This window comes from Cygnus olor, chromosome 10 (assembly GCF_009769625.2).
Source record: "Cygnus olor isolate bCygOlo1 chromosome 10, bCygOlo1.pri.v2, whole genome shotgun sequence".
Lineage (NCBI taxonomy): Eukaryota > Metazoa > Chordata > Aves > Anseriformes > Anatidae > Cygnus > Cygnus olor.
In genome coordinates, this window is record NC_049178.1 from 7618460 (window position 1) to 7641735 (window position 23276).

General features: G+C 42.2%; 3 protein-coding genes and 4 non-coding genes across 21 annotated transcripts in view; 5 read left to right on the top strand and 2 right to left on the bottom strand.

Annotated features, from left to right (window-relative positions):
• The window catches only part of PBRM1 (polybromo 1), a 64175-nt gene extending 56248 nt beyond the window's left edge, over nucleotides 1-7927 (bottom strand). For 4 of the 15 annotated variants that reach the window (XM_040569265.1, XM_040569260.1, XM_040569261.1 and 1 more), the window contains exons 1-6: nucleotides 7810-7827; nucleotides 5849-5971; nucleotides 4633-4788; nucleotides 3719-3816; nucleotides 3162-3309; nucleotides 531-668 (exon numbers count right to left, since the gene is read on the bottom strand). In XM_040569265.1, the coding sequence (XP_040425199.1) occupies nucleotides 531-668; nucleotides 3162-3309; nucleotides 3719-3816; nucleotides 4633-4788; nucleotides 5849-5887 (579 nt within the window). In that variant the 5' untranslated portion in view covers nucleotides 5888-5971; nucleotides 7810-7827. Of the gene's footprint in view, nucleotides 1-530; nucleotides 669-3161; nucleotides 3310-3718; nucleotides 3817-4632; nucleotides 4789-5848; nucleotides 5972-6580; nucleotides 6600-7809 lie in introns of those variants that run through there. The other 11 variants (XM_040569264.1, XM_040569252.1, XM_040569251.1 and 8 more) reach the window with 10 other exon arrangements.
• Nucleotides 7928-8005: 78 nt separating this feature from the next.
• GNL3 (G protein nucleolar 3) lies at nucleotides 8006-16978 on the top strand. Its single transcript, XM_040569270.1, has 15 exons — nucleotides 8006-8082; nucleotides 8203-8260; nucleotides 8485-8622; nucleotides 9292-9405; nucleotides 9576-9659; nucleotides 10168-10303; nucleotides 11204-11307; nucleotides 11638-11773; nucleotides 12319-12406; nucleotides 12796-12979; nucleotides 13651-13793; nucleotides 14418-14554; nucleotides 15066-15265; nucleotides 15522-15603; nucleotides 15687-16978. Exons 1-15 carry the CDS (start codon nucleotides 8069-8071, stop codon nucleotides 15773-15775), a joined length of 1707 nt encoding a protein of 568 aa, XP_040425204.1. The 5' UTR covers nucleotides 8006-8068; the 3' UTR covers nucleotides 15776-16978.
• LOC121075769 lies at nucleotides 10365-10437 on the top strand. The gene has a single exon (XR_005823146.1). It is a non-coding gene; the product is annotated as a small nucleolar RNA SNORD19 (small nucleolar RNA).
• On the top strand, nucleotides 12146-12219 carry LOC121075771. The gene has a single exon (XR_005823148.1). It is a non-coding gene; the product is annotated as a small nucleolar RNA SNORD19 (small nucleolar RNA).
• Nucleotides 12643-12720, top strand: LOC121075772. Its single transcript, XR_005823149.1, has one exon. It is a non-coding gene; the product is annotated as a small nucleolar RNA SNORD69 (small nucleolar RNA).
• Nucleotides 13276-13351, top strand: LOC121075770. Its single transcript, XR_005823147.1, has one exon. It is a non-coding gene; the product is annotated as a small nucleolar RNA SNORD19 (small nucleolar RNA).
• Nucleotides 16979-17430: 452 nt separating the features above from the next.
• GLT8D1 (glycosyltransferase 8 domain containing 1) lies at nucleotides 17431-23276 on the bottom strand. Its single transcript, XM_040569271.1, has 9 exons — nucleotides 23142-23276; nucleotides 22949-23047; nucleotides 21666-21882; nucleotides 20882-20999; nucleotides 20255-20339; nucleotides 19910-20022; nucleotides 19210-19376; nucleotides 18912-19024; nucleotides 17431-18259 (listed from the first exon to the last, which is right to left on the bottom strand). The coding sequence occupies exons 1-9, from the start codon at nucleotides 23155-23157 to the stop codon at nucleotides 18069-18071; spliced, it is 1119 nt and encodes a 372-aa protein (XP_040425205.1). The 5' UTR covers nucleotides 23158-23276; the 3' UTR covers nucleotides 17431-18068.

Here is a 23276-nt window from a genome sequence, read left to right on the forward strand (position 1 = left end):
ATGTTCACACTATAGACTGCCAGATACACATTACATACTGTTAGAACAGACTTGATAGCCAACAGTAGTGAAAACATACATCCCAACAACAGAAAAAACAGACAAACCCAAACTTCCTATGGTCATATCTGGCTTATAAAACACTCCAGGAACAGCTGCACTAACTGAATGGTACCCACACTGGAAAACTGTATCATTAGACATAAAGCTTGCTTGCGTCAAACTTCAATGTTGGTGTGATATCAAGCACACATCATATTAACTTCACGTGAACCAGAACCGCATTTTATCCATATCAGAAAACATCAGGTGTGGTTTTTTTTGCTAGACAAAAATGTAACATACACACTATGCTGTGAAATAATTAACCAGTAACTACTAAACTTGTGTAAAAAATATCTTTTGGAGCGTAATTTAACTATGAAGAGATTGAATGCCTTTCCAAATATGGAGGCCAAGCTCCTTCTCAGGGTCAGCTGACATACAGAGCCATGACTTCCTCCAGGTGCAGCTCTCATGACCACACTTACTAGTTCTGTGCCTTGATGGTCGTGTCCTTCCTCATCTTCATCTTCCTCATCAGCATCCCCTTTTTGAACAAATTCATTTTTTGTGCGCAAATACAACTCCCATAATTTGCAGGCAGCTTTATATTCAGGAGAATCAGGCTGCAAAACAAACAAATTAACAATATAAACATTCTTTACATTCAAAATTTTCCTATCTGAAGGAAATTTATAAGTTCTTAGTTGAAATGTATTAAATAATAGAAAAACCTCAGAAATACTTGCATGAGTGGTTCTTTAACAGAGGTATTAAGAATGGTAATAAGCACTAGAAAATGTAAAATTTATCACCCCAAAGCATTTAAGCCTTTGGGAAAACTAAGCAATAAAACTACTCGAGTAGAGGCTTAGACAAGCACATTATATGAATCTTGAGAGATCACTGGGTTTTGTTGCAGCACATCAGTATTGATATTTAAAACATACTAACTAACACTATGGCCAGAAATGTTTAGGGGGTGGTGAGGCACTGGCACAAGCTGCCCAGAGAAGCTGTGGATGCCCCATCCTTGGAGGTGTTCAAGACCAGGTCTGACGAGGCCCTGGGCAACCTGATCTAGTGGGTGGTGTCCCTGTCTATGGCAGGGGGTTGAAACTAGATGATCTTTAAGTTCCCCTTCAACCCAAGCCATTCTAGGACATGATTCTATGAAACATGATTTAAGACAATACTGCTGCTATTATACGGCAATTGAAAATTCATTTCTACCAAAGAAGAACGCCAACGGATGTGCAAATACCTCTGCAAGCACTGCAATGACTTGCACTGTTCCATAATTTGGTATTAACTGTGAAATGCCAAAGAACTTGACAACAGGCTAACACCTGGTTACATTATCTAAGTATATTTTGGGGAAGAGCTAGATTAGTCAGCAAATTAAGTTTTGCAAATACCGAGTTGGCAGTGACAGACAAGCATGTGCCTATTAACACGACTAAGAAAATTACCCAGAAAAAAGGCTGCTTTCCCACTTTTATATTTTTCCTTCCCTTTCCTCTGCCACAGCCTGTTTCAGTTGTTGCTGCAGATATGTCCCCTTATTACTATTGATTACACTCTACTTCACTCAGTCTCTGACAGCTTAGAATATAGATGAGAAATCAACAGGAAAATTATTCCTAAGCTTACCTTGCTAGATTTCAATATTCTCTAGACATCAGACTAAGTTATGAAGACCAGACTTAAAAGCTAGTCGGCTCCCTTCTTCATTACTGTAAGATGCTCAAAAGTATAACTTGAACAAAAATACTAAAAAAAACTAAGGTTTCCACTGTAGTCTAACATTACCAATAAAGTACCTACTGCAATAAAGACCTTGCTAATGAATCAGATTTCCTTATATTAAATGTGTCATTGGAACTGCTCAGGTAATGTATAAGACAAAAAAAAGATGAGGTTATGTTTGTGCGCCATTCCTTCACCTCTCAACTCCGTGTTTCTCTAGCAGCGTCAACATTCCTACATCCTCGAAAGATGGCTACCTGCTTCCTATTCTACATGCAAGATTTTTACAATACAGGCAGAATTCTAAGCCCAATATTCGGTAGGCAAAGGCATCCCGCATTTTGTACAATTCTAGTCATTGTTTCCTGCCATCAATTCCTTATCCTCATGTAAAAAACCAGAAAAGACGACATTAAGGGGAAGCAACTGCCTTGCAAAACTTCAGGAGTACCCAATGAATTTGGAAGTCTTTGTGCTTCTTCCTACTGTAACCAGAATGTATAAATGCATTAATACATAAATCTGATTCTTTTTCAAAAAAGCTACAAATATGCACAAACACAAAATTAGCACTGCTTTTCTGAATGCCACCTGATTACACTGGCTGGGTTATTCAGAAAGCAACCATTTGGACCACCACCAAAGCCACAGATATGTTAAAAGCAATATTAGCAGCAAAGTTTTAGATTTGGTATATCATCTCAGTCACTACACACAATTTCACTATTTTATGTAATTAACACAGCTTCCACTAAATGAGATTATTCCAGTTTTTCTCCCCTTCCTTACGGCAACTGCAATACAACCCATAAACAACATCTGAAATAAAATGCGTACCAAGTTTGGAGGAACTGACAAGGAGGCTGCAGCCTTGGTGAAACACATTACATATACTCACCATCTGTCACCACTGACCACAGTAATCAATGTGCCTTTTTTCATTTTAGTAAGTGCCCGATGGAAGAGACAGATTCAATAACCTCTCTGTACACTCACTGTTATTTATAAACTCTTCCTTTTGGGAAAAAAAAAAAATCTATTTCAAAAGGTCACACAGAATATCTTGTAAAATATGAAGGCTTTGATAGAACAGTATTTTTCTGTTTTTGCTTTTTGGTTTTGGAAAAGAACACAAAGACTCTAACCATGCTATTGTACAGTATCCCCACAGAAAAATTACTATAGCAAGATATCTCACAAAGATAGAGTCAACGTAATGGAAAAATATGCAAACAAGGACAGTAAGCGCATGTTGCTTTCTTACCAAAAATAAAGGCAAAACAAAGATTTTTGTAAAACCAAATGAGAAGCTGAATGTATCTCTACCACTTTTATAACCCATGAATTCGAGCTTTATATGTTTTCCTCACCTTATAGTAAGCCTTTGCATTGTTAAAGAGGAGCTGAAAATCAGCAGTCAAAACATTCACATCATCATACTCCTCCATCTTCAGCTTTTGTTGGATTTTCATTAAATCGATTGGCTGAGAAACCACTTCATAATAATCTGGTTGATTTCTGTTGCAATGACAAAAATAGGCATTATGTTCTAAGCAGTAAAATCAAAACCACACCACTGAGGTTTATACATATCTGTGACTAAATGAAACAAAGACAGTTCCAATACGTTTTTGTTACAGCTAAAAGATCCAGACAGTGTTCTATTAGCAAACTTATTTGTCACAAGAAATACCTAAAATGAATTCAATTAAAAAGATTGAACCCTTTTTTGACCAAAACCACGCACCAACATCAGGATGTCCCATTGAGTAACTGGACTCAAATACTCAGATCAAACATTGTTGTGACACTGTGACAAACATAGCTTAAATTTCTTCACAGCCATTAATGGTAACGTATTCCTCAATAACCGTTTGCTCCCTGGTTAAATCTCAGGTTCAACGCTTAACAAGAACAAGGGTCTTACCTTCGCTTTGGTGCCCTAATGAAAAGCTCACAAAGGAGCCTGCCCTGTTCATCTTTGTAATCTCTGATGGTGTTGTAGAGTTCATGGCATACAGCAATCTAAAATGCAAGAACAATAAGATAATTTTAGAAAGAGGAAGACTTTAAAGAGGTAACTAATTGAGGCCTGCTTACAATGTGAAGGGAAGCTGCCCACGTACATCGTGCTCTAAAGCAGAAGAACTTGGCATATCTCATGCATTAGTATAATACCTGGCAAGCATGCCAGGTACTGCAGGAGCTTTTTAGGGAGTTTTCTTGTTTGGTTTTGTTTTTTTAATATGGGGATCTTTCTTTCAGTGCCAGTTCTAGGTGAAACACCCAAAACGTAGATTAATTCAGCACAACTCTCTGCAAGTTACAGACATAGAACTACGACAGGGGTTCTTCTGCCCTGCAATTAATTAAAATTAGATTGCTAACTCAAATGCAGAACAAAGACATTGCATGTGTCAGCAATCTCTACCTGTGCCATTCCCTACCTCTCTCTCTCTACACTTGCTATTCAGACACAGCTCTCAATTTCTGCACCTTATTACTTCAGCTCTCTCTCCAGTCTCTTTCCATCTACTAAAATCAACAGCTAAAAAAAAAGCAGCAAAAGGAAAATGGGAAAGGAAGAAATGAAAACGGGCAGCTAAGAACAAGCCAAAGCTGAATGGATCCTAAACAAAGCTCAGCCAGGGCAGCAAGCTTCAGGGCACAATGAATTCAGCTAAATATGACCATCAGATGTGCAAGCTTGAAATGCTCTGGCTGCACTCGCCCCTCTAAGCGTACACTGTGAAGAGCACAGCCTACTTTACAATCCAGCACTTCCCTGACGGGAATACAGCATCCCCAGGAGAAAGAACTTGTGCAAAACAAGGTACTAACAGGATCTACAGTTGGGAGATTGGAGAGCCTCCTCCTCTTTCTGCTGGGGCCTGGTATGTTTGTGGAGTGGTGGCCATCATCAAAGTCTCCCCCGCTGACGCTGCTGGATGGCGAGGTTGCTCTTCGCCTCTTGGAACCCATGGAATCCAACTTCTTCTATAATGAAGAGAAATGTTCTTAAACTCATGACATTGCACCCAAACCCTCCCATGAGAGCTAGCTATTAAGCTAACTATGCCTTATGATGGGTCCTATGCGTTTCTCATATACCACAGCTCAATTAAGCCTTATCTAAACACCAGACTCCTCCTTGAAAATTGGCAGGAGTAAAGGGAGGTCAAAACAGCCCTGCAGTTTTAAGTCACTGACAGCAGCAGCCAGATAGCCCAGGGCTCGCAGTGATGAAGCTGTATTTAGCAGCTCTTACGAGGATATGAGGACACGAGGACACATTCTGGAACCATTTACATTTCAATTCCTCATCCCATGCACGAATACTGAACGAGACCAGCTGTTTTAAAGGAAAAAGCTGCAGAGAGAAGTGCGCAGCTTGGGTGGAAAAGCACTTCATCCCACCTCAAATTATAAAAACAAAACAAAATAAAAAGACCACCATGAAGATGACAGATGACAAACTAAGATTCAAACTGCTACTGAACACCTTGTCTTAGATTCAAGCCAAAAAAAAGGTCTGGACTATCGTATGACCTACCGCTCCCACTTCACGTGCAGGACAAATGGCTTGATCGTCAAGAAGTAGAAAAATCCCCCTTCTTTTTGGGTCATATTTTCTAAATTATCAACACGAACAGTGGCAAACGAATAGCCACTGTCCAACAACGATGGTTATTTACAGAACAAGTTGTTGTCTCCTTCCCAATTTCTAGTGACAGCATCATAAAAATATCTTTTTTTTTGGTAGCTGTCTAAGATGCTGAGGACAGAATAGATTCACCTGTCCCAGCTTATTCCCGTTTTCCAACCAAATCAAGGGATTTTATTCTAGCAAGTACTCAGCTGATTTTACAAGGTATGGCAGCACAACATAACTGCGTCAGAGCATTTATGTTAGAGACAGAATTAATTTTGAGCACACAAATGAGATGAATACAAATGAGATAGGAATAATTAATGGTTAGGATAAGGAAAAGCAAAAGCCGAATGCAGAGGAATGGAGAGAATGGTGCACATACAATCAATAATTTACCAGATTTACCAGAGTACAACCAGCACCTCGAAAAGCCAGCCTCCTCATAGTGTCTGATGGCCAAGTACAGATACTGGGAGAAGGTAACACGCTAAGAGTATCAAATCAGCAATGGTGTTAGTACAGTCAAAACTGAAAGACAAGAACAAGGAAAGAGAGAGAGAGAAGAAAGTTGAGAGTAGACAGATAATTAAAGTCAAAGAACAAATTGAGTAATTCAAAATACAGAGAAAAAGCAAGAAGCAGAAGGTAACTTCTTTTTTAGCTTAGCAGAGACTCTACAAAGTAATTTTGTAGACAGAACGCTAGGCATTTTTGTAACTTTTGCAGAAAAAAACACATTTCTCTAACATTTCTGAATCCACAATGCAGAATTCACAGCCACTTGTAAGGGAATGATTCATCGGCAGAGCAGGGAGTAAACAGAAGTGATATCTGACCTGAGAGCAAAAACTAAAAAGCAGTAAAACTTGCACAACATGGAGTAGTACAGTGATAAAAACAATACAAGAATTTTTAGGGTCAAAACACACACATTAGCCTCTCTAGTGGTGATGTACCTGTGCAAGTCTTCAAAGCAAAGACTTTGATCCTCATAGGCAAGAAACATTAAGTGACTAGCCATACAGTTCCATTAAAGATATATCTATTTCAACTTGCAAGCAGTCAAGTCTGATTTTTTCCCCATAAATTCCACATACAACATACAGAACCACTTTATGGCAAAATTATTGCTTTTACCTAGTTCATACAACCAAACAAAAATCAGCCCCCAGGGGGAATCGGTTCCTTGTTCAGAAATCCGGACGTTTTCAGACCATGCACACCCAGAGGAGCTCCGTGCTCCACGAGCGGGAGATTCAAGAACCGGACGCCGGCCCGCCACGTCTGGCACCGCCTCTAACTTTTATCTGAGAGGTGCAGCGTCAAACGGCTCACGCCAGAAAACACAAGTCCCCACTGGTGAAAGAAAGCCAGGAGACACTGCGGGAATCAATAATTCAATTTTCTGCAACGTAACTGCTGGCTCCCAAGTCCCTCAGTGGTCGCACCAAGAATGCCCACCGCCACCACCACGCTACCTCCTGTGCCACAGCAGCTCAGGGTCCTCCTGCTCACACCACCCAAAAAATGGCCCACCACATAGACTCGGTCTCTTTTCTCAGGTAAGAAGTGGCAGGGCACGAAGAAAGGGTCTCCAATTGCACCAGAGGACATTTAGATTGGGTGGGAGGAAGAATTTATTCACAGAGAGGGCAGTCAAGGGCTGGAAGGGGCTGCCCTGGGCGGCTGGGAGTCCTGCCCCGGGGGCATTCAGGTGGCGCTAAGGGACGTGGCTCAGTGACAGGACCCGGTATGGCAGGCTGGTGGTTGGACCTGGCGATCTCGAAGGTCTTCTCCAACCTAGATAGCCCTGGGATCTCTATAAGAAATTCTGAGGGCAGCACTAATACATATTTATACCGACACACACACAACAGGTGGGAGGCTGCCTCTCTGGGAAGCCAAAGCCGTACCAGCCCGGCTGCCGCGGGGATTACCCGGGCTGACCTCGTTAAACTGGCAGTTTTCACGCACATTTGCGATAACGCCCTCAAAACGAGCCCGCGGGGCGCTAAGCCCACATTTCGCTCCCTACTTCCCAGTGACACGGAGGGCGGCAGCGAGCGCGGTCCCTCGGGAGGGACCGGCCCGTTGCGGGCCCCGAGCTGCTGGGACGGGGCACGGGGGGGGGGGGGGGACCGGGGCTCGAAAGGGGCCCCGCCGCCCTCCCGAGGCGTCACCGACAACGGCACACACCGGGACAGCGAGGCCCGTCGGCCCGGGGCACGACCCCCCGTGACAGGCTCTCGGTGCCCAGGGCCCGGCCGTGCGGCGGCCACACAAAGGGAGGCAGCGGCCTCCCGGCTTCCCTCCGCCGCCCCGCCCCGTCCCGCCCGGCGAGGCCTCGCCGTCCGCTCGCTCCTCACCCGCCGGTCTCCGCCCGCCGCGGCCGCGCTCCCGCTCCCGCTCCCCCGCCGCCGCCGCCGCCGCCGCCCCGTCCCCGCTCCGCCGCGCCCCGCCGCTGCCGCAAAGCCCGGCCGGCCGCCAATCGCGCCGAGCCCGTGCGACAGCCGCGGCGAGGCGGAGCGGGGCGGGGCCGCGCTGCTTTGCGGCAGCGCCCGGCGGCGGTGGCAGGAAGGGGCCGGAGCGCGGTGCCCGCGTGCGCAGCCCGGCGGCGGCGGCGCCATGAAGCGGCCGCGTGAGGGAGGGGGCGCGGGGGGCCGGGAGGGGGCTGAGGGGGCGGCCGGGGCGGCCGGGGAGGGGGGATACGGGGATACGGGGAGCGGCGGCCGGGGCTGACGGGCGCGGTGCGTTGCAGGGCTGCGGAAGGCGAGCAAGCGGCTGAGCTGCCACAAGCGGTACAAGATCCAGAAGAAGGTGAGCGGGGGGACGGGGGCCGCACCTCACCTCACCCCACCCCACCTCGCCTCGCCTCGCTTCACCTCAGGGGCCGGCGTCGCCTCGTGGTGCCCCTGGAGGTGGCCGGGACACCAGTCTGCAACCAGAGGCGCGCGGTTGTCTTAAACTCCACGAACGCGAGGGATATTCTTTTTTTTTTTTTTTTCCTTTATTTCCACTAACGTTTGTGTTTCCGCCCTCAGATCCGGGAGCACCACCGCAAAGTCAGGAGGGAGGCCAAGAAACGCGGGCGCAGAAAGCCCAAGAAGGACCCCAGCGTGCCCAACGCGGCGCCGTTCAAGGAGGCACTCCTGCGGGAAGCAGAGCAGAGGAAGCAGAGGGTAAAATGGAGCTCGTGGGAATGGGGGCGAGAGCTGGTGCCATTCCCTTCCTTCTTGGAGGAAGCTTCGTGCCTTATCTGTGTGTGCATGTGCGCACCCAGAGGTGCACTTAGGCTAGGCTCTAAATAGGCCTAGCAGATGCGCTTTGGAAAAGCACGTTTCTGTATTCACTGTTGTATACACCACATGGTAAATTGCTCTTTTAATTTTAACAGCAATTTTCATCACTGTGTATAAGCATGCAGGAAGTGTCATTGCTAGTGTAATCGGAATTGCCAGCGATGCTAAGATATGTAGAAGTCCCATCCGAATGCAGTGAGTGAAGTCTCAGTGTTGCATGATTATACAAGACTTCACAAAATAAAGATCTGCAACAAAATGGCACAGGAAAGCAGCATCCTTTGTCAGTTGAAATGTTGTTTCTGCATGGCTGTTACTTCAGGGGCTAGCAGGTGGATGTATTGCCTCTGCTACTGAAGCACTTGGAAGCAGTATTATCCTTTTCAGGATAGAATGCCAAAAAATTCCTAATGTTGCTAAAACAGACATGGCTTCTAACCAGGCCATCTGAGGTATTTTTGTCAGAGATAAGTAAGTGGGAAGAAAAAAGTCTTCTTACCACCTTCAAATATGTTTTACCTGGCTTGGGTTTTGCTTATTTGCCATCAGCTTGAAGAACTAAAACAAAAGCAGAAGCTTGACAGACAGAAAGAACATGAAAAGAAGAGGAAGCTTGATGCTAAAAAGAATGCAGCCAAAATCCAGGAACAGACAGAGGGAACGGTAGGTGTCTGGTATGATTCTGATTAACACGCGTAGAAGCAATAAAGTCATACTGAAACTACATCTTCATAAGTCATATGTTACATTATATTCTCAGGCTGTATATGTGCGCAAGTGTAATATGCTAGTTCTCACTTAAATCATTCCCATTCTTTTTTACTTGTGTTCAGGAACCTTCTAGCAAATCTGAAGCAAATACTAAGAAAGTGCCACATAAAAAATCAAAGAAATCATTTAACAGTGAGCTTGAGAAGGTAAGCTTCAATTATTCTTATGTAATTTGATGGGAATCAGAAATGAAACAATGTATTTTCCTTTTCGCGTTACTGTGCAGCAGCTAGAGAGTGTAAAAGTTGCTTGTGATAAACTCCAACACTGAAGAGCGATTTTTTTTATTTTTTTTTAACGGAAGCTGTGAGGGCTTCAGTCTTGTCTGGTGTTAGCTACTGAGACATCCAGCATTTTGAAGCATTAGACTTCTTGAGTCAACGTCAGTACGTAGTGACTGATCACAGAGCTCTTCTAGTAATGAAATTTTCCTGTCAAAGGATTTCTTGCCTTCAGATGAAAAAGGTGAAAACTGCTTCAGCTTCCTCATTTGTAGTTCAGAAGAAAGGAGCTCAAACAGTCTTATGAAACCTCACTTAGCAGCCATTTTGTGGTCACCATCGTAGGCTACAGCTAAGCTATTATAGAGCTGTTATCTGTCAAATTGTCTGTCATCTTGTATTTGAGTCTTTTTTATTGTTGTTTCTGACCTAGGTGATAGAAGCCTCAGATGTGGTTCTGGAGGTTTTGGATGCAAGAGATCCAATGGGCTGTCGCTGTCCCCAGCTGGAGCAAGCTATTACTTGCTCTGGAGGAGACAAAAAGCTATTGTTGGTTCTGAACAAAATTGGTAAGAAATGCAGGTTTTCTTGAAGTTTCAGTCAGTCACTGGGTAGTTCTGTGTGTTAGGTGAGCTATGAGGAAGATTTTAAAGGAATCTGAGATTCTGCTGAAGTGGTAAGATCCAACTCTGAGCTCACTGCCTTATGGAAGGGGTCATGTTTCTTCTACCTTAGGTTTGCTAAGAAAACGCTGTAGACAGGTAATTGCTCATTAGTCCCTTCCTTTTGCAATAACTTCTGAAGCCATTGGCCAGTCTCAGCTAAACCCAAGAGAAGTTAGAGATCTAACTATTTTTAACATTTTTGTGAATGTAGGTAAGGAAGGTAGAGGTCGCAGTGTTAGTACCCACTGAGGGCAGTGGTAGGTTAAGCATCAGCAAATCAGCTCAATAGTTGTGTTTAAGATTTGCCTTCTAGAAGTATTGTCTCTCTTTCGTTGCTGTATGAAAGATCCCACCTAAAAACAGATGCAGCTGAAAAGGCTGCAAATTACTGGGTTATCATCCGGGGGGGAAAAAGGAAATACCAAGCGTGACAGTAAGAGCAAAGGGAACTGTGTATTAGAGTAGCCTTTGCAAGGATGAGTAGATAATCCTTTGCGTAACATCACTCTGTACCATAGAGAGTCTCCTAGCACAACTCCAACATTGAAAACCTGATAGAGGGGCTGAAAATATAGCTGTGGTATGTTCTGCTGCAGGCAGAAAATAAAGACCAAGACTTGTGGCCACTGGATGCCTTTGGGGAACTTACCTAATAGTTTACTAGAACTATGCATATAAATAAATAAACTTTCAGCTAAACATTATTTGTCATAAAGAAGTATACAAGATACAGCCTGGTTCCATGTTACATTTTCCCCATGCAGTGATATTTAGCAGTGAAAGGACTGTGCTCTTTTTTTCCAGATTTAGTGCCTAAGGAGAACTTGGAGAAATGGTTGAATTGTTTGAAGAAGGAATTTCCAACAGTTGCTTTTAAATCATCAACCTTGATGACAGACAGGACTACGGTAAGAGTGCTGCAGACTCTCGAAAGTGACAAAGTCATACGTGTTTCCAGTAAGAAGAAAGAAAGAACAAACCGTATAAGTCAGTTCGCATTCTTTTTTCTTCAAGTATTTGATGGCTACCTTTTTACCATCACCTAACTGGTAGATTCATCTTAGCCCATTTCGTATTAAACTAATTCCATCTGTTTAGAAGAGCATGGTAACATCAGCTAATGGAGTATAGGAGTTGAAAATGATACAGTAGATGAATATATCTAAGAATACATACTTATCTTTCTAAATAGCCTGACCATGTTGTTCGTTTGTTTTCTTTGTCTTTGAATCCTGTAGCAGCAGCATTTCTCAAGAAAAAGGGCACGTGTTGATTTATCAAGAAACACTGAATGTTTTGGAAGTGAATGCCTCTTGAAACTTCTTCAGGAGCACTGCAAGACTCAAAACAAAGCTATTCAGGTTGGGTTAGTAGGTAAGGATTTGGAGAGATGGCAGAAATTTTATTCTCCCATAAAGCTTTGGTATCTTGTATTATGAACTGGGTGAAACAACCAACACGTGACTTCCTCTTGGGCCTTCTTACTCAAGACTCATTTCTTACTTCCAGTCGAGACTCACTGTTGTAGTATTTCAGCTGACAGTGAGTGATCTGTGTTGCGCTTTCACGTGCGTGGTATGTGTGATCTATGGAAGGCACATTGCGCGAGGCCTTAACTGATAAACCAGCTTAGGGAAAGGAGAAGCAGGTTACATACCACACAGTCTATGCTGCCTTCCTCCCATCTGATAAGATTTGCATATGATGTTCAATGATGTCTTTCATGTCCTTTTTACTGCCAAGTGTGAGAAATGAGGATACTGACCTTGTCTTACTTCTGTAATGAAGACTTCAGATCCAACTCTGATCTCACACTGAAGTCGTACGCTGCCAAAGCGCATGGAAGCAGCAGCTTTGATCAGTGTTACATAGGCTGAGTTTTTTAGTTAACTTATAAGGACTTACATGGTTTTCTTCAGGTTTCCCTAATGTGGGGAAGAGCAGCATAATCAACAGTATTAAGAGAGATCGTGTTTGCAACGTTGGGACAGCAAGAGGTCTTACCAAGTAAGCTGAGTCTGATAAAAGCTGTTCGTTTTCCTGTTCCTGCTTGTGTTCTGATTACCTTAAGTTTTGTTTGGGCACAATTTACATGCATTTGGGGCAGTCAGAGCATGCCTGTGTACAGTTTTAAATGCGCATTTCAGTTTCTCAGGATGAAAGATAACATTCTGTATGATGCAAGTTGTTACAAGAGAATACAGTGCATAAACTTGCTCATTTTGTGCATTTTGATTTCTTCCGACACAAAGCATATGATGAGAAAACACTGAAACTGACTCTGTATGAAGTGCATTCAGTCCAACGCTGAGCTTTGTGGCTTGATTCCCTCACCTTTACCAGTCTTTTGCTAGTAGATTCATCTTCAGATACAGCATGTTTCTCTCTTGGGATAGGTGCATGCAAGTTGTGCGTATTGATAAACAGATGAAGATGTTGGACAGTCCAAGTATAGTCGCAGATCCTGCCAACAGCACCCTAACTCTGGCCCTGAGAAGTATCATAGATGCTGGAGTATCGGGCTCCGTAGACATGGTTGAAGCAATGGATGCAGTTCTAAATCACTGCAGTAAACAGCAGGTGAGTTCGATCATCTTGCTCCGCATTTCTGACTGCATGCAACTCCTCCGTAGCTTTCTTAAAGTTCACTTCACTTCAGCTAGTTCTGGTAGCTTTTGCACTACTTTCTCCTTACCATACAACGTGAAAAATTTTGGCTGGTATATCCAATGTTAAGTGTGATCTTTCCGCAATACACGTGGAAGACAGATGCAGCATGTCAGGATCCTGGCAGCCAGTCTGTTTTCCCAATGACTTTAGTGATTTAAAAAAAAAAAACTGCTTTTAAATATCATCTCATAATAATATCACAGAGTGAAAAATGAGGATATTCTGATTGCTTCTTATTATTACACTGAAGACCTCAGATCCAACTCTGATTTCACTCTAGTTTCAAGTAGATTAACCAAAGCCTAATCCCCATCCAATTCTATGCTAACTGGTTCTCCACAAACCAGCATCCTGTCTCTCACCTATTGGTATGGGTGAATAGCAGATAAAGCTGTTGACAAAGTAGACATTTTGCTTGGTAATATTTATTCCCATACGCAATAAAAAAGCTGTTCTTTACATACTTGTTCTTCCTCATTGTAACCCAGTTTGATTTGCTTTCTTAATCCTAAAGCTAGGAGAAAACTGGGTGGTCTCCTTCTGATTGCACTATTTTTTATATATATATTTTTTTGCACTAGGTAATGATGTTCTATAGTATCCCGGATTTCAGGAACACTGAAGAGTTCTTAACTTTACTTGCTCAGAAAAGGGGTATGCTGAAAAAGGGAGGTGTTCCTGACATAGAGAATATAGCCAAATTACTACTTTGTGACTGGACAGGGTATGTATACTGTCTGTTATGCTTTACGCTGCTGACCTCTTTGATTATCACTTTAATTCAGCTGTGATTACACAGCAGAAGTACTGAGTCCTGAGAAGCAATTACGGAAAGGAGGGGCTGCTTTTGGTTTTTCTGCATTTTACTTTAAGAAAGAAAGCTGGATTGGCTAACAGATTTAGAGAACACTAGCAGGGGATAATTTTCTGAAGTAATGAAGTATACATGGAGGGAGTCAAAGCAAATTACATGTAGTTCTATAGCCAGTTTGCTGACCTCTAAGTTTGGTAGGGGAATTTGCCTTCCTCTAAACTGTTCCAGTCTGCAGTGGTTCCTATATTCCCCTGAGCGTGAGATGAATGAATTTGGAATCAGTGACTAATTGCATGTGAATAGTTCCCTTGCTCAAGTGGTTCATCTGTTTAAGAGCAGGATGTCCATTTAGTTGTTACTGACAACTTCAGAGTCAAATACAAACACCGATTTACCTGCTAAACAAATTATATTGAATTACTAGTTAGGTTGAGGAGTCTGAGAGGTTTGTGCTTTGGGTTTTATTTTTAAGCATAATGATTTAATCATGTTAGCTTTGTTTTGTTTTTTAAAGCTGATATTTTATTTTCACAGAGCTAAAATAAGCTACCATTCACAACCTCCAGGATCTCAAATGCTGCCCCCCTACCTTACAGAAGACAAAATAGCTGAAATGCAGAAGGGTTTTAATTTAAAGAAGCTAGAAGAAGAAAACAATGCTACTGTTCAAGGTAGGACTTGTTACTGTAGTGTACCAGTAAGAGCAGTGGTAGCAGTTTCAATGAGAGATCATGAATGAAAGTCATCCTAGGGTTTGTATGATAGCTTTGTAAGTATGCAGCAGACATGAACCTTTAGAGAACAAAATGGATTCTGATGCAACAAAACAGTGGATTTGTGTGCTATCTTAACACAGTGGATTTGTGTGCCATCTTGTGCACCCCTGCTAGTGCTTAGTTTCTGCTCATCTGACTTAACTTCTAAATAGGTGGTACTTAATTCAATGATCTTTTGGCCTATTTCCTAGTTAGGCCAACAAAGTGCATTTTTATTCAGCGCAATCTACACTCAAATCCAAGTACTCTACCTCCTAGCAATTTTTTGTAGATGCCTCAGGGAAAGTTACTCTCTTGGATGATTTGCATTTGTTCTCCCTGCTTATGTGGGATGGCTGTCCTTTTAATTGGTAGACATACCTGGTGCTAACAGTGACTTAACAGACAGTTTGTATGTCTTTCCCAGCTTTAAAATACCCTAGTCCAGCAAGCAGCATTGTCTTCCAGTCAGCTGGCATGACAAACGGGAAAATAGAGGAAAATAAAGTGGTAGGGGAAGCATCACAGTGGGAGACTTTGGAAACAAGCAGGGAAGAAGAGGAAGAGGATTTCATGGAAACTGATGACCAAGATAGCATGGAAGAAGAAGAAAAGGATGTGAAAGAGGTAAATCAGGGTTTCATTCAATTGCTACCTGCTTAGACCCTGACATCAAGTACCCTGTTAGTATCCTGCTGTAAACTGAGAACATACAGGTGCTGCAGAGCCAGCAGCAGTAATCATTAAGAAAACAGACTTGTTGTAAGTCAGCATGTTCCTGACAAGGGGACATCTACACTATCATCAATCCTATTTCATTTGCATAGGAGATTTCATTAGTGATGTCTGAGTAGACTCTTATGTGTGACCTCTCCAATCTTAGGAAAGCAAAATTCGGATGACCAGGAAAGCAGAGCTTGGAAAACAACAAACAAGACGTGTAACTGCAGAAAACAAGCTAGCAGGTCTGTATAAAAACCTGTAGCATAATCTCTAGTACTCTACCACTTACATTTCAGTTCATTAACAAATCATTTTCTTTTTTCAGAAAGTGGATGTGACAGTTCACTATCGTTCAGCTTAGACAAGACAGCAGATGAAGACGATGCCTATGATTTTAATACAGACTATGTGTAATGAGATGTGCGAAGATAGGGCTTGGAAACTATTACTGGCCTTCAGACCAGTCAAACACTTCTGTTACAGAAGTTGTAGGAATGCTTCATAGCAGAGCTGCAAACATTCACAATTACTGTGTCAAATAATGTATATAATACTGTGTATCTCTAGATAATTCCAGATTTTGTATAGTTTTAGGAAGCTGACCTTTAAGCCCTATACTTTTAATTCCTGTTAAAAAGACTATTTGAAAAAAAAAATCGGACTGTGTTAGTCCATTCTTTATGCCTTGTAAAGAGATTTTTCAAACGGATAAATCCCCCATTGCTTTCTTTGAAAAACTATGGTCACGTTTTAAGCAATTAAATTTTCAGGGCAAGGTTTCATGTTCCCTTCATAAAAATGTTAATCATTTTGCCTAGAGGATTATAGACCGTACCTCTAGAGCGTGACTTAAGTGAGTTTTCAGTATTTTTAAAAACTATACGACTTTCACAGGTAAAAGTTGCTTGGCAAATACTACTTACTTCAGCTAGACATAAGGTATTTTATCTAAGCACTTCTCTGTAAGCTCACTAGCTTCACAGGGAGAGGTAACTGGGATTATGGTAACAGTAATTTGTCTAAATTGGGGGGAAAAAAGCTCCTTCCTATGGTGCTCTTGAATAAAAGACATATTTCCTGATGGAAATATGGTAGCAACTGGTAACTGTAAAGCAAAGCATGTTCTTCTGTGTAATAAGGATGTTACTGTAGTCAGCCTGCAGCAAAACTGGGACAACATTAACCAGCTGCACTGAAAGCGGCAGCTGATACATTTTCTTTAAATGTACCTAGAGTAATCCATGCCTCCTAGGTATCTTAAACTGCATGTGTCTGTATCTGTGCTTGATATTTTTTTATCTAAGCCTGCTGAAATAGCCACTGACAGGAATGGTTCTTAAGAAGCCAGGAAAAGAAAGGATCAGTAACAAACCAGAGAGCAGCACAGAACTATACATACACTGTCTATAGCTCTGGTAATGAGATGAGAAGTTGGAAATCCTTTTAAATTATAAAGCAGTACTGAAACCATATTCATACACAGAAGCAAGCCCTTTAGCTCTCTGCTCCCCTGTACCTCAGATCAATGAACCACTGAGCCTTTCACTGCTTGTCTTTTATCCGTACATCTTATACCTGTTCACAAGTAGTAGTACTGAATAAACATGAGAACTTGAATTCAGACTTTATTACATCGAGTAATAGCCACAGCAGCTGCTGGGATATACTAGCTAGTAATAACCAGTATTCAAACATAACACTATAGCAATAAAAAAAAAAAACTACTTACCTACAGAAAAGTCAGATGGGCTGCCAAAGGTCACAGCAATCTCGCTCAATGAATTCAGAGGGTCAGACCAAGAAGGACACAGGGGGAGAAACTTCTATGGCACAGTCATGTTCACAAGAAAAAAACATACAGAAATTCTTAACAGTAACAATTCTAATCTACTTCATACAGCCTGACCCCAGAAATAAAGACTTTGCACACTTTTACAATGAGTGCTTTCTCAAAGGTGAGATCAATTGGTTTTGACTTCATTCAGTTAATACTGTACTTAAGCAAAACAGAAACATTTCATATATCAGACCACGACAAGAATCATATTGTCATTTACCTGAGGTTTGACTCACGTTAACAGTAGCTTTTATTTTTGAACATTTTCTCCACCACTTTACAGAGAATATCTTAGTGTTTACTGGCAGTTAAAACCACTTTGCATAGTGAAATAATACTTGAAATTATTCATCTTTCAAAAATCAAGATTCAATTTTCCAGAATTGTGCAAGACAGGCTTACGCAGAAATGGCTGGGAGCAGTTTTCATGCAAGAAAGGACTGCTGATGAAACTATTTCACAGGATAACAACAACAAGACAGGACAAGTACCAAGCTGCTCTTAATTACAGTATGTTCCTGTGCAATACTTGAATGGTGCAAGCTCCAGATGAAGTTCTGTCTTGTTTCTGGAACTGTTTGTTTACATAGCTGACACAATGATCCCCCCAGAAGACTTGTAGTAAAGAGCAGAAGAATGTACAACACACAAATGACCTAACAGAAGTGCTAATTTTGCCTTCTGCTGGAGTAGCGTCTTCAGTCACACAAGTGAGTCTCCTTTGGAACAGCACATGAGTAAGTGCATCTCCCTGTGCTCCAGAAGGCAAGGACTGCTCTATAATACAAAGTTGACTTTAAAAAAAAAAAATAAAATCTGCTTGGCTCCAGAAGTTTCCTGAGAAAATGCCATCAGTTATTAAAGTTTTCTTTACTTTGCTTCATAGGCTTCCGAATGTCTCCGGATCAGGCTGAACTTGCCTGTAGGATCAGGGACATACCACTTCTCCCACACTTCAGCATATGAAGCTGTTCTTCCCCATGGTTTGAAATGTCCATTCCAATGGAGCAGCTTGGCAGCTTTCACAAACTGAGGAGAATACCTTTTTCCAGCGCTAGACCCTTTTATTGAAAAAGAAGCATTAGTGCCATAATAAAGGCAGCAGAAAAAAACAGCATGTGATATTTTAACTTCAAAACAAAGGATTTTAATAGGAAATCTTGGCATTTATGGAAAAAGGAGGTGATATGGGAGGCAGAAGTCATGGCAAACTAAAATACGATCGGATGCAATGGAAGGCTACTTTGATCTGTCTCTGTATATATTTTAATGTACTGCTTTAAATTCCAAGTTCTTTAAAACCCTTTTAATATCCATTATATTCAGCAGCCTATATATCACTCATTTGAAATGAAACCGAAGAGAGCTCTCCCAGCTTTGGGATTTTACCAATAGCAGAACTGATATGAACGTCTGCTCCTCTTCATCTTGGAGGAGACACCTAGGATCACTTCAGATACAATACGTATGCAGAAACAATAAAAAGGAAACAAGAATTTGAGAGCTCAAAATCAAGAACAATCCTGCTAGCAGTTCAAAGAGGAATGTGGAGGATCGGGCCCACAAAATGCAAGATGGTATTGGAAAGCAGCATTTCATAAAGCATAAGTTATAAAGCAGGGTAAGAAAAGATCCGTTTGCTGTATCAGAGTCAGCTACAGACCTGGAAAAACACACAGGGGGAGCAAAGCGATGCAAATACTTCATACATACCAAGATGTCGGACATTCCACATGGGATCAATACTGGAATGTTGCTTATAAAATACAATTAGCAGTGGAGGTGTCGTGATGCTGCCAGCCAGAGTTCTGCTGTAAAGTTCCTCTCTGGAAGAGAAAATAGAAAGGAGTTGGGGAAGGTTGCTTGTGTGGCCCTAAATCAGTTGACTTTCACTTGCAGCTGCATGACAGGAATCCACAGCTAGATATGCAGCCCTCCATTTAACAGTTAAATGCCATCACTTAGCCCAATCCCCAACCTATGGCCACCCCCATCTCGGGGGGGTACTCACGCTACGTTAAGCGTCATCCACTTCTCCAATTGTTTAGTGATGTTCTGTAACTTCCATTCTGTCAGATTGGCAACAAAAACTCCTGGATTGAAAGAGCAAGTGTTGGCTTTCATGGCAAGCTTTCGGATGGTTTCTTTTTTGTAATCTAGAAACCCAATGTAATTATACTGAAAAAGAAAGAGTGTAGAAATTAGCTTAAAAATATAGTCAAATTCCTTTGTAAAGAAAAACTTTGCACAACTCCCAGCAGACAAGCATAACCTTAAGTTTTTAAAACAAATTCCCCTTCCTTCAACACAAGAGAAAGTAAGTCAAACATTTTAAAAATATGATTAAACTACACACTTTAAGGAAAGTTGCATGGTATTAATGTCTACAACCTGAAACAATAGCAGGTCCAGAACAAGTACTTTTCATACATTCACAAATAAAAAAATCTTCCTCTGGTGTTCTAAGACCTTCTACTGTTTACCATTGTAAAGCACAGCCAAAACTCAAAGTGTTTTTTACTGTGCCTAAATTACTGTACCAGGCATCACTTGTAACACAAACATCAGAATCAACTGATTTCGGCAGGTATAGTCACACCTCTAGGTTCACTGCATTTTGAAATCAACCTTCAAGAATATTAAAACCAAGCACTTGGTTCCAAAGCCTGGGATCTACAACATTGTTACAACTGAGTCAGAATGAAACCAACCTGATTCCCTGCTCCACGGACAGCAACTTTGTTAGTGGTTGAGTCACAATCATCTGAAAACGCAGCTGCATGTCCAGGTTTCAATGGAGTGTTGTAAAGTTCAAGGATATCATCTGAAAAATGAAAATAAGCACAGAAAAATTAAAAGCAGTCCTGTTCAAGCTCTGAGTGACTTTTTGTTCAGCCCATCACTGCAGCAGATGAACACACACAGTTTAATCCAATTAATTCATATTTAAGAAGTTTTTATATCTTTTCTTGAAGTAGAAGTGTTTGGCTACTGCAGAGATGGCACACTGAACCCAACATTTACCAATGGCAAAACATGAAGAAAAGGTCCTGTACCTTGCACTACTACATCGTCATCCACATAGATGGCCTTCTCTGCATGAGGTACCAAACTGGGCAAGTAGAATCTTGCAAAGGTTAACTGTGAAAGCAAAATAAATAAATAGATTGGAAAATTGTTCAAAAAAGTGAGAAATTTTGAAATTGGTACTCCTGGCACTTATCTATAGCAGTAATGTCCAACTTCCACCCAGGAAGCAAGACAGCCAGCAGTATCTTTTCAGTTATTTAAAATAAGCAAGTTCTATCAATTCCTAGTTTCCCATGAATTTGTGCATCAATAAACTAACTTTAAGACTGGTCTCTGATAGAATTTCTTCTCTCTCCACACGTATCTGTCGTACCTGAGAGGTTTTGGCATGCTTGACACACAACCTGCTGTGTTTCACTGGAGTTATCAGCACAGAAAGATACTAGGCACGTATATGTAGATATTCAGAACCATCTTGTACTACCTGAAAAACCTAGCCTTATTGAAATTTAGGAACTTAATTATAAAAGACTCATTGTATGCCAACAATTTTGGGTTTGAACACTAGTTGAGTACAAAAGCCATGGGAGGCTAATATCAAAATGTACTGTTAGTATCTAATAATTGTAAAGAGTAATCAACACCATCCTTACTGGTTTTAGGGGGTCTGCCTTTTGAGGATCCACTTGTACTTTCCCTTCTAAGACACGAGGGTCAAAATCCAAAATTCGGTATCTCAAATTTTTCAGAGCAGTGTTACTTAGCCACAGCCTGCACACACAAAAGAAGCATTGATTTTGTTAAATGAGACAAAAATCAAATGAAAAACAAGAGATCCAATCAAAAGATCTTGATCTGGACAGTAATTTCCCTACCCAGCAAACATAGGCATAGAATATTATTTGCATCTGATTTCAGTGGTGGTGTCCTGTGTGCCTGTAGGGGCATGTCCACTATCAGCATACTAAACAGCTGTGACACATGAAAGGTAAGAGATTGCTGTTTATTTTACTAGAAATATACAGTCCTGTTGTCACAAATCCTTCACAAAAACTATCAGTGTGAACAGAGCTGAGAAAAATGAAAGGATCAAAGCCCAATCTAAAAAAAAAAAGGGGGAAACTTCACTGCCAGTATTTACATTGCTCAGGCAAAATGAAGGAAGTAACTTTTACAACCCCTCCACCAACAAACTCCAACCCCGCTGGATGGATATCATCCCATGGGAAAAGTAGTCTCTTTTTCCATCCTCGAAACATTACCAGGAGGAATGACTGCAGCCTTGTCAGCAGCCTTGTCAAAAGGATGCAATAAGCAGCAGCAGATAAGACTGCAAACAATTTAGAGGAGTGCAGCATCAAGCAAATTCAGCTCTTCCTATTCTCAAAAATACTTAACTTTTACAGTGTCATGGGAAGCTAACCAAAAAATCATTACCTCAAGTGGTCCACAGTATCGTTCAATGTAACAATATAGAAAACCACATTGGATTTGGTGTTATGGTAAATACTGTTCATGGCTGCAATCGCACCCCCAAGCCTCTCATCTGATGCTGCAATGACCACAGAAATCTCCTTATCGTTCCTTTCATCTGTTAGTCTCTGGGGGACTGCAGGTATGAAGTCTATAGGCTGAAGTCCTAATGGATTTGAATCTGTGGAATAAAAATGGCATCACCTACATGTTTTATATAAAACAAACACAGAAATTATTACCATGCTAAAATTCCCAATGCCTGCAATTATTTCTGTTATACAAGCGCTTGGATGTCTGGGTCGAGGAACGTGGACTACAACACCCCAGTATTAAATGCTTAAATGACAGCCCCCGCTCAGGAGAATTCAAGACGTTGTTAATGTATTTGAAAACATCACACTTGCAGATAAACTACATGCGTATAAACTGCTCTAAATACTCACGCGCTGCACAACAAGGTACTAGAGCGGGCCTTAAGCTACAGTAGCCCGTGCTTACCTTTGGTCCTGTTTGCCACATCTATAATCACACTAATTTCTCCCTCCCGTTACCCTAACCACCTTCCAGTCACATCTCCCTTCCCTGTTTTCCCTCTACTTTATTTTCCTCTTTGGTAGAAACCAATTTAGAATTTGTTTCTTCATTAACAACACTGTTGCGAGTTTTTTTTTTTTCCCTGGGGGATTATCAAGGCATTACACACAGACCACATATTCCAGGCATCAAAGATCACTGTGTTATTTAAGCTGAAAGAGCAAGAATTTATATCCATACTGTGCAGACATGAGAATGGGAGATCAGCAGCTGAATGTATGACCATACAACATACATATCCCATTTAAAAGGTAGCTAATTCCCGGTTACTGCACTCATCTAACAACACTGGTACCTTTCAGATGATTAGATTATTACATATTAGATATTTTCAGATAATTTGGGGAACGTGACAAATGGGTGGCAAACAGGGACTTGGCAGTTAATGGGGACATGGAGAAGCTCTGTGGGACCACGTCCGGTTCTTAAACGTGGACTCCTGAAAACCGAAAGGCTTTGCTAAGTAAACCTAAGCAGCATAAATGAAGACGAGCACCATTTCCCAGCGACTGAGCACCACTGTCCCAGCGACACCTTCTGAGGTGAGCGACTGGCAGCCATCGCGGGCGCTACTTCAGCCCGGCCGCGGTCTGTGAGGCAGAGCACGCCGTTACCGCCTAAATAACGAAGCACAACGAAACCCTACAGACCCGTCAGCTCCCGCCTGAGGAAGTCGCTGAGGCCCAGGAAGTTGCGGTGCAGGACGAGCAGGAACACCACGGCGGCCGCCACGAGGATGGCGACGTTCGCTGGAAGTTTAAAAAGAAAGAAGTTCACCACGGGGAGCAGCGGGGGGCTCGGACACGCGGCGGGCAGCGCCGACCCCCCCCCCCACCCTCCTACCTTTCCTCAGCGACATTTTCCCCTCGCCGCCCGCGCTGACGCGGCCCCGGCCCCAGGGCAGCGGCAGTGACGCCGCGGCCCCCCCGGCCGAGCCGTGCGGGCTCCCCCCCCGGGCTGGCGGCCGGCGGGGCGGGG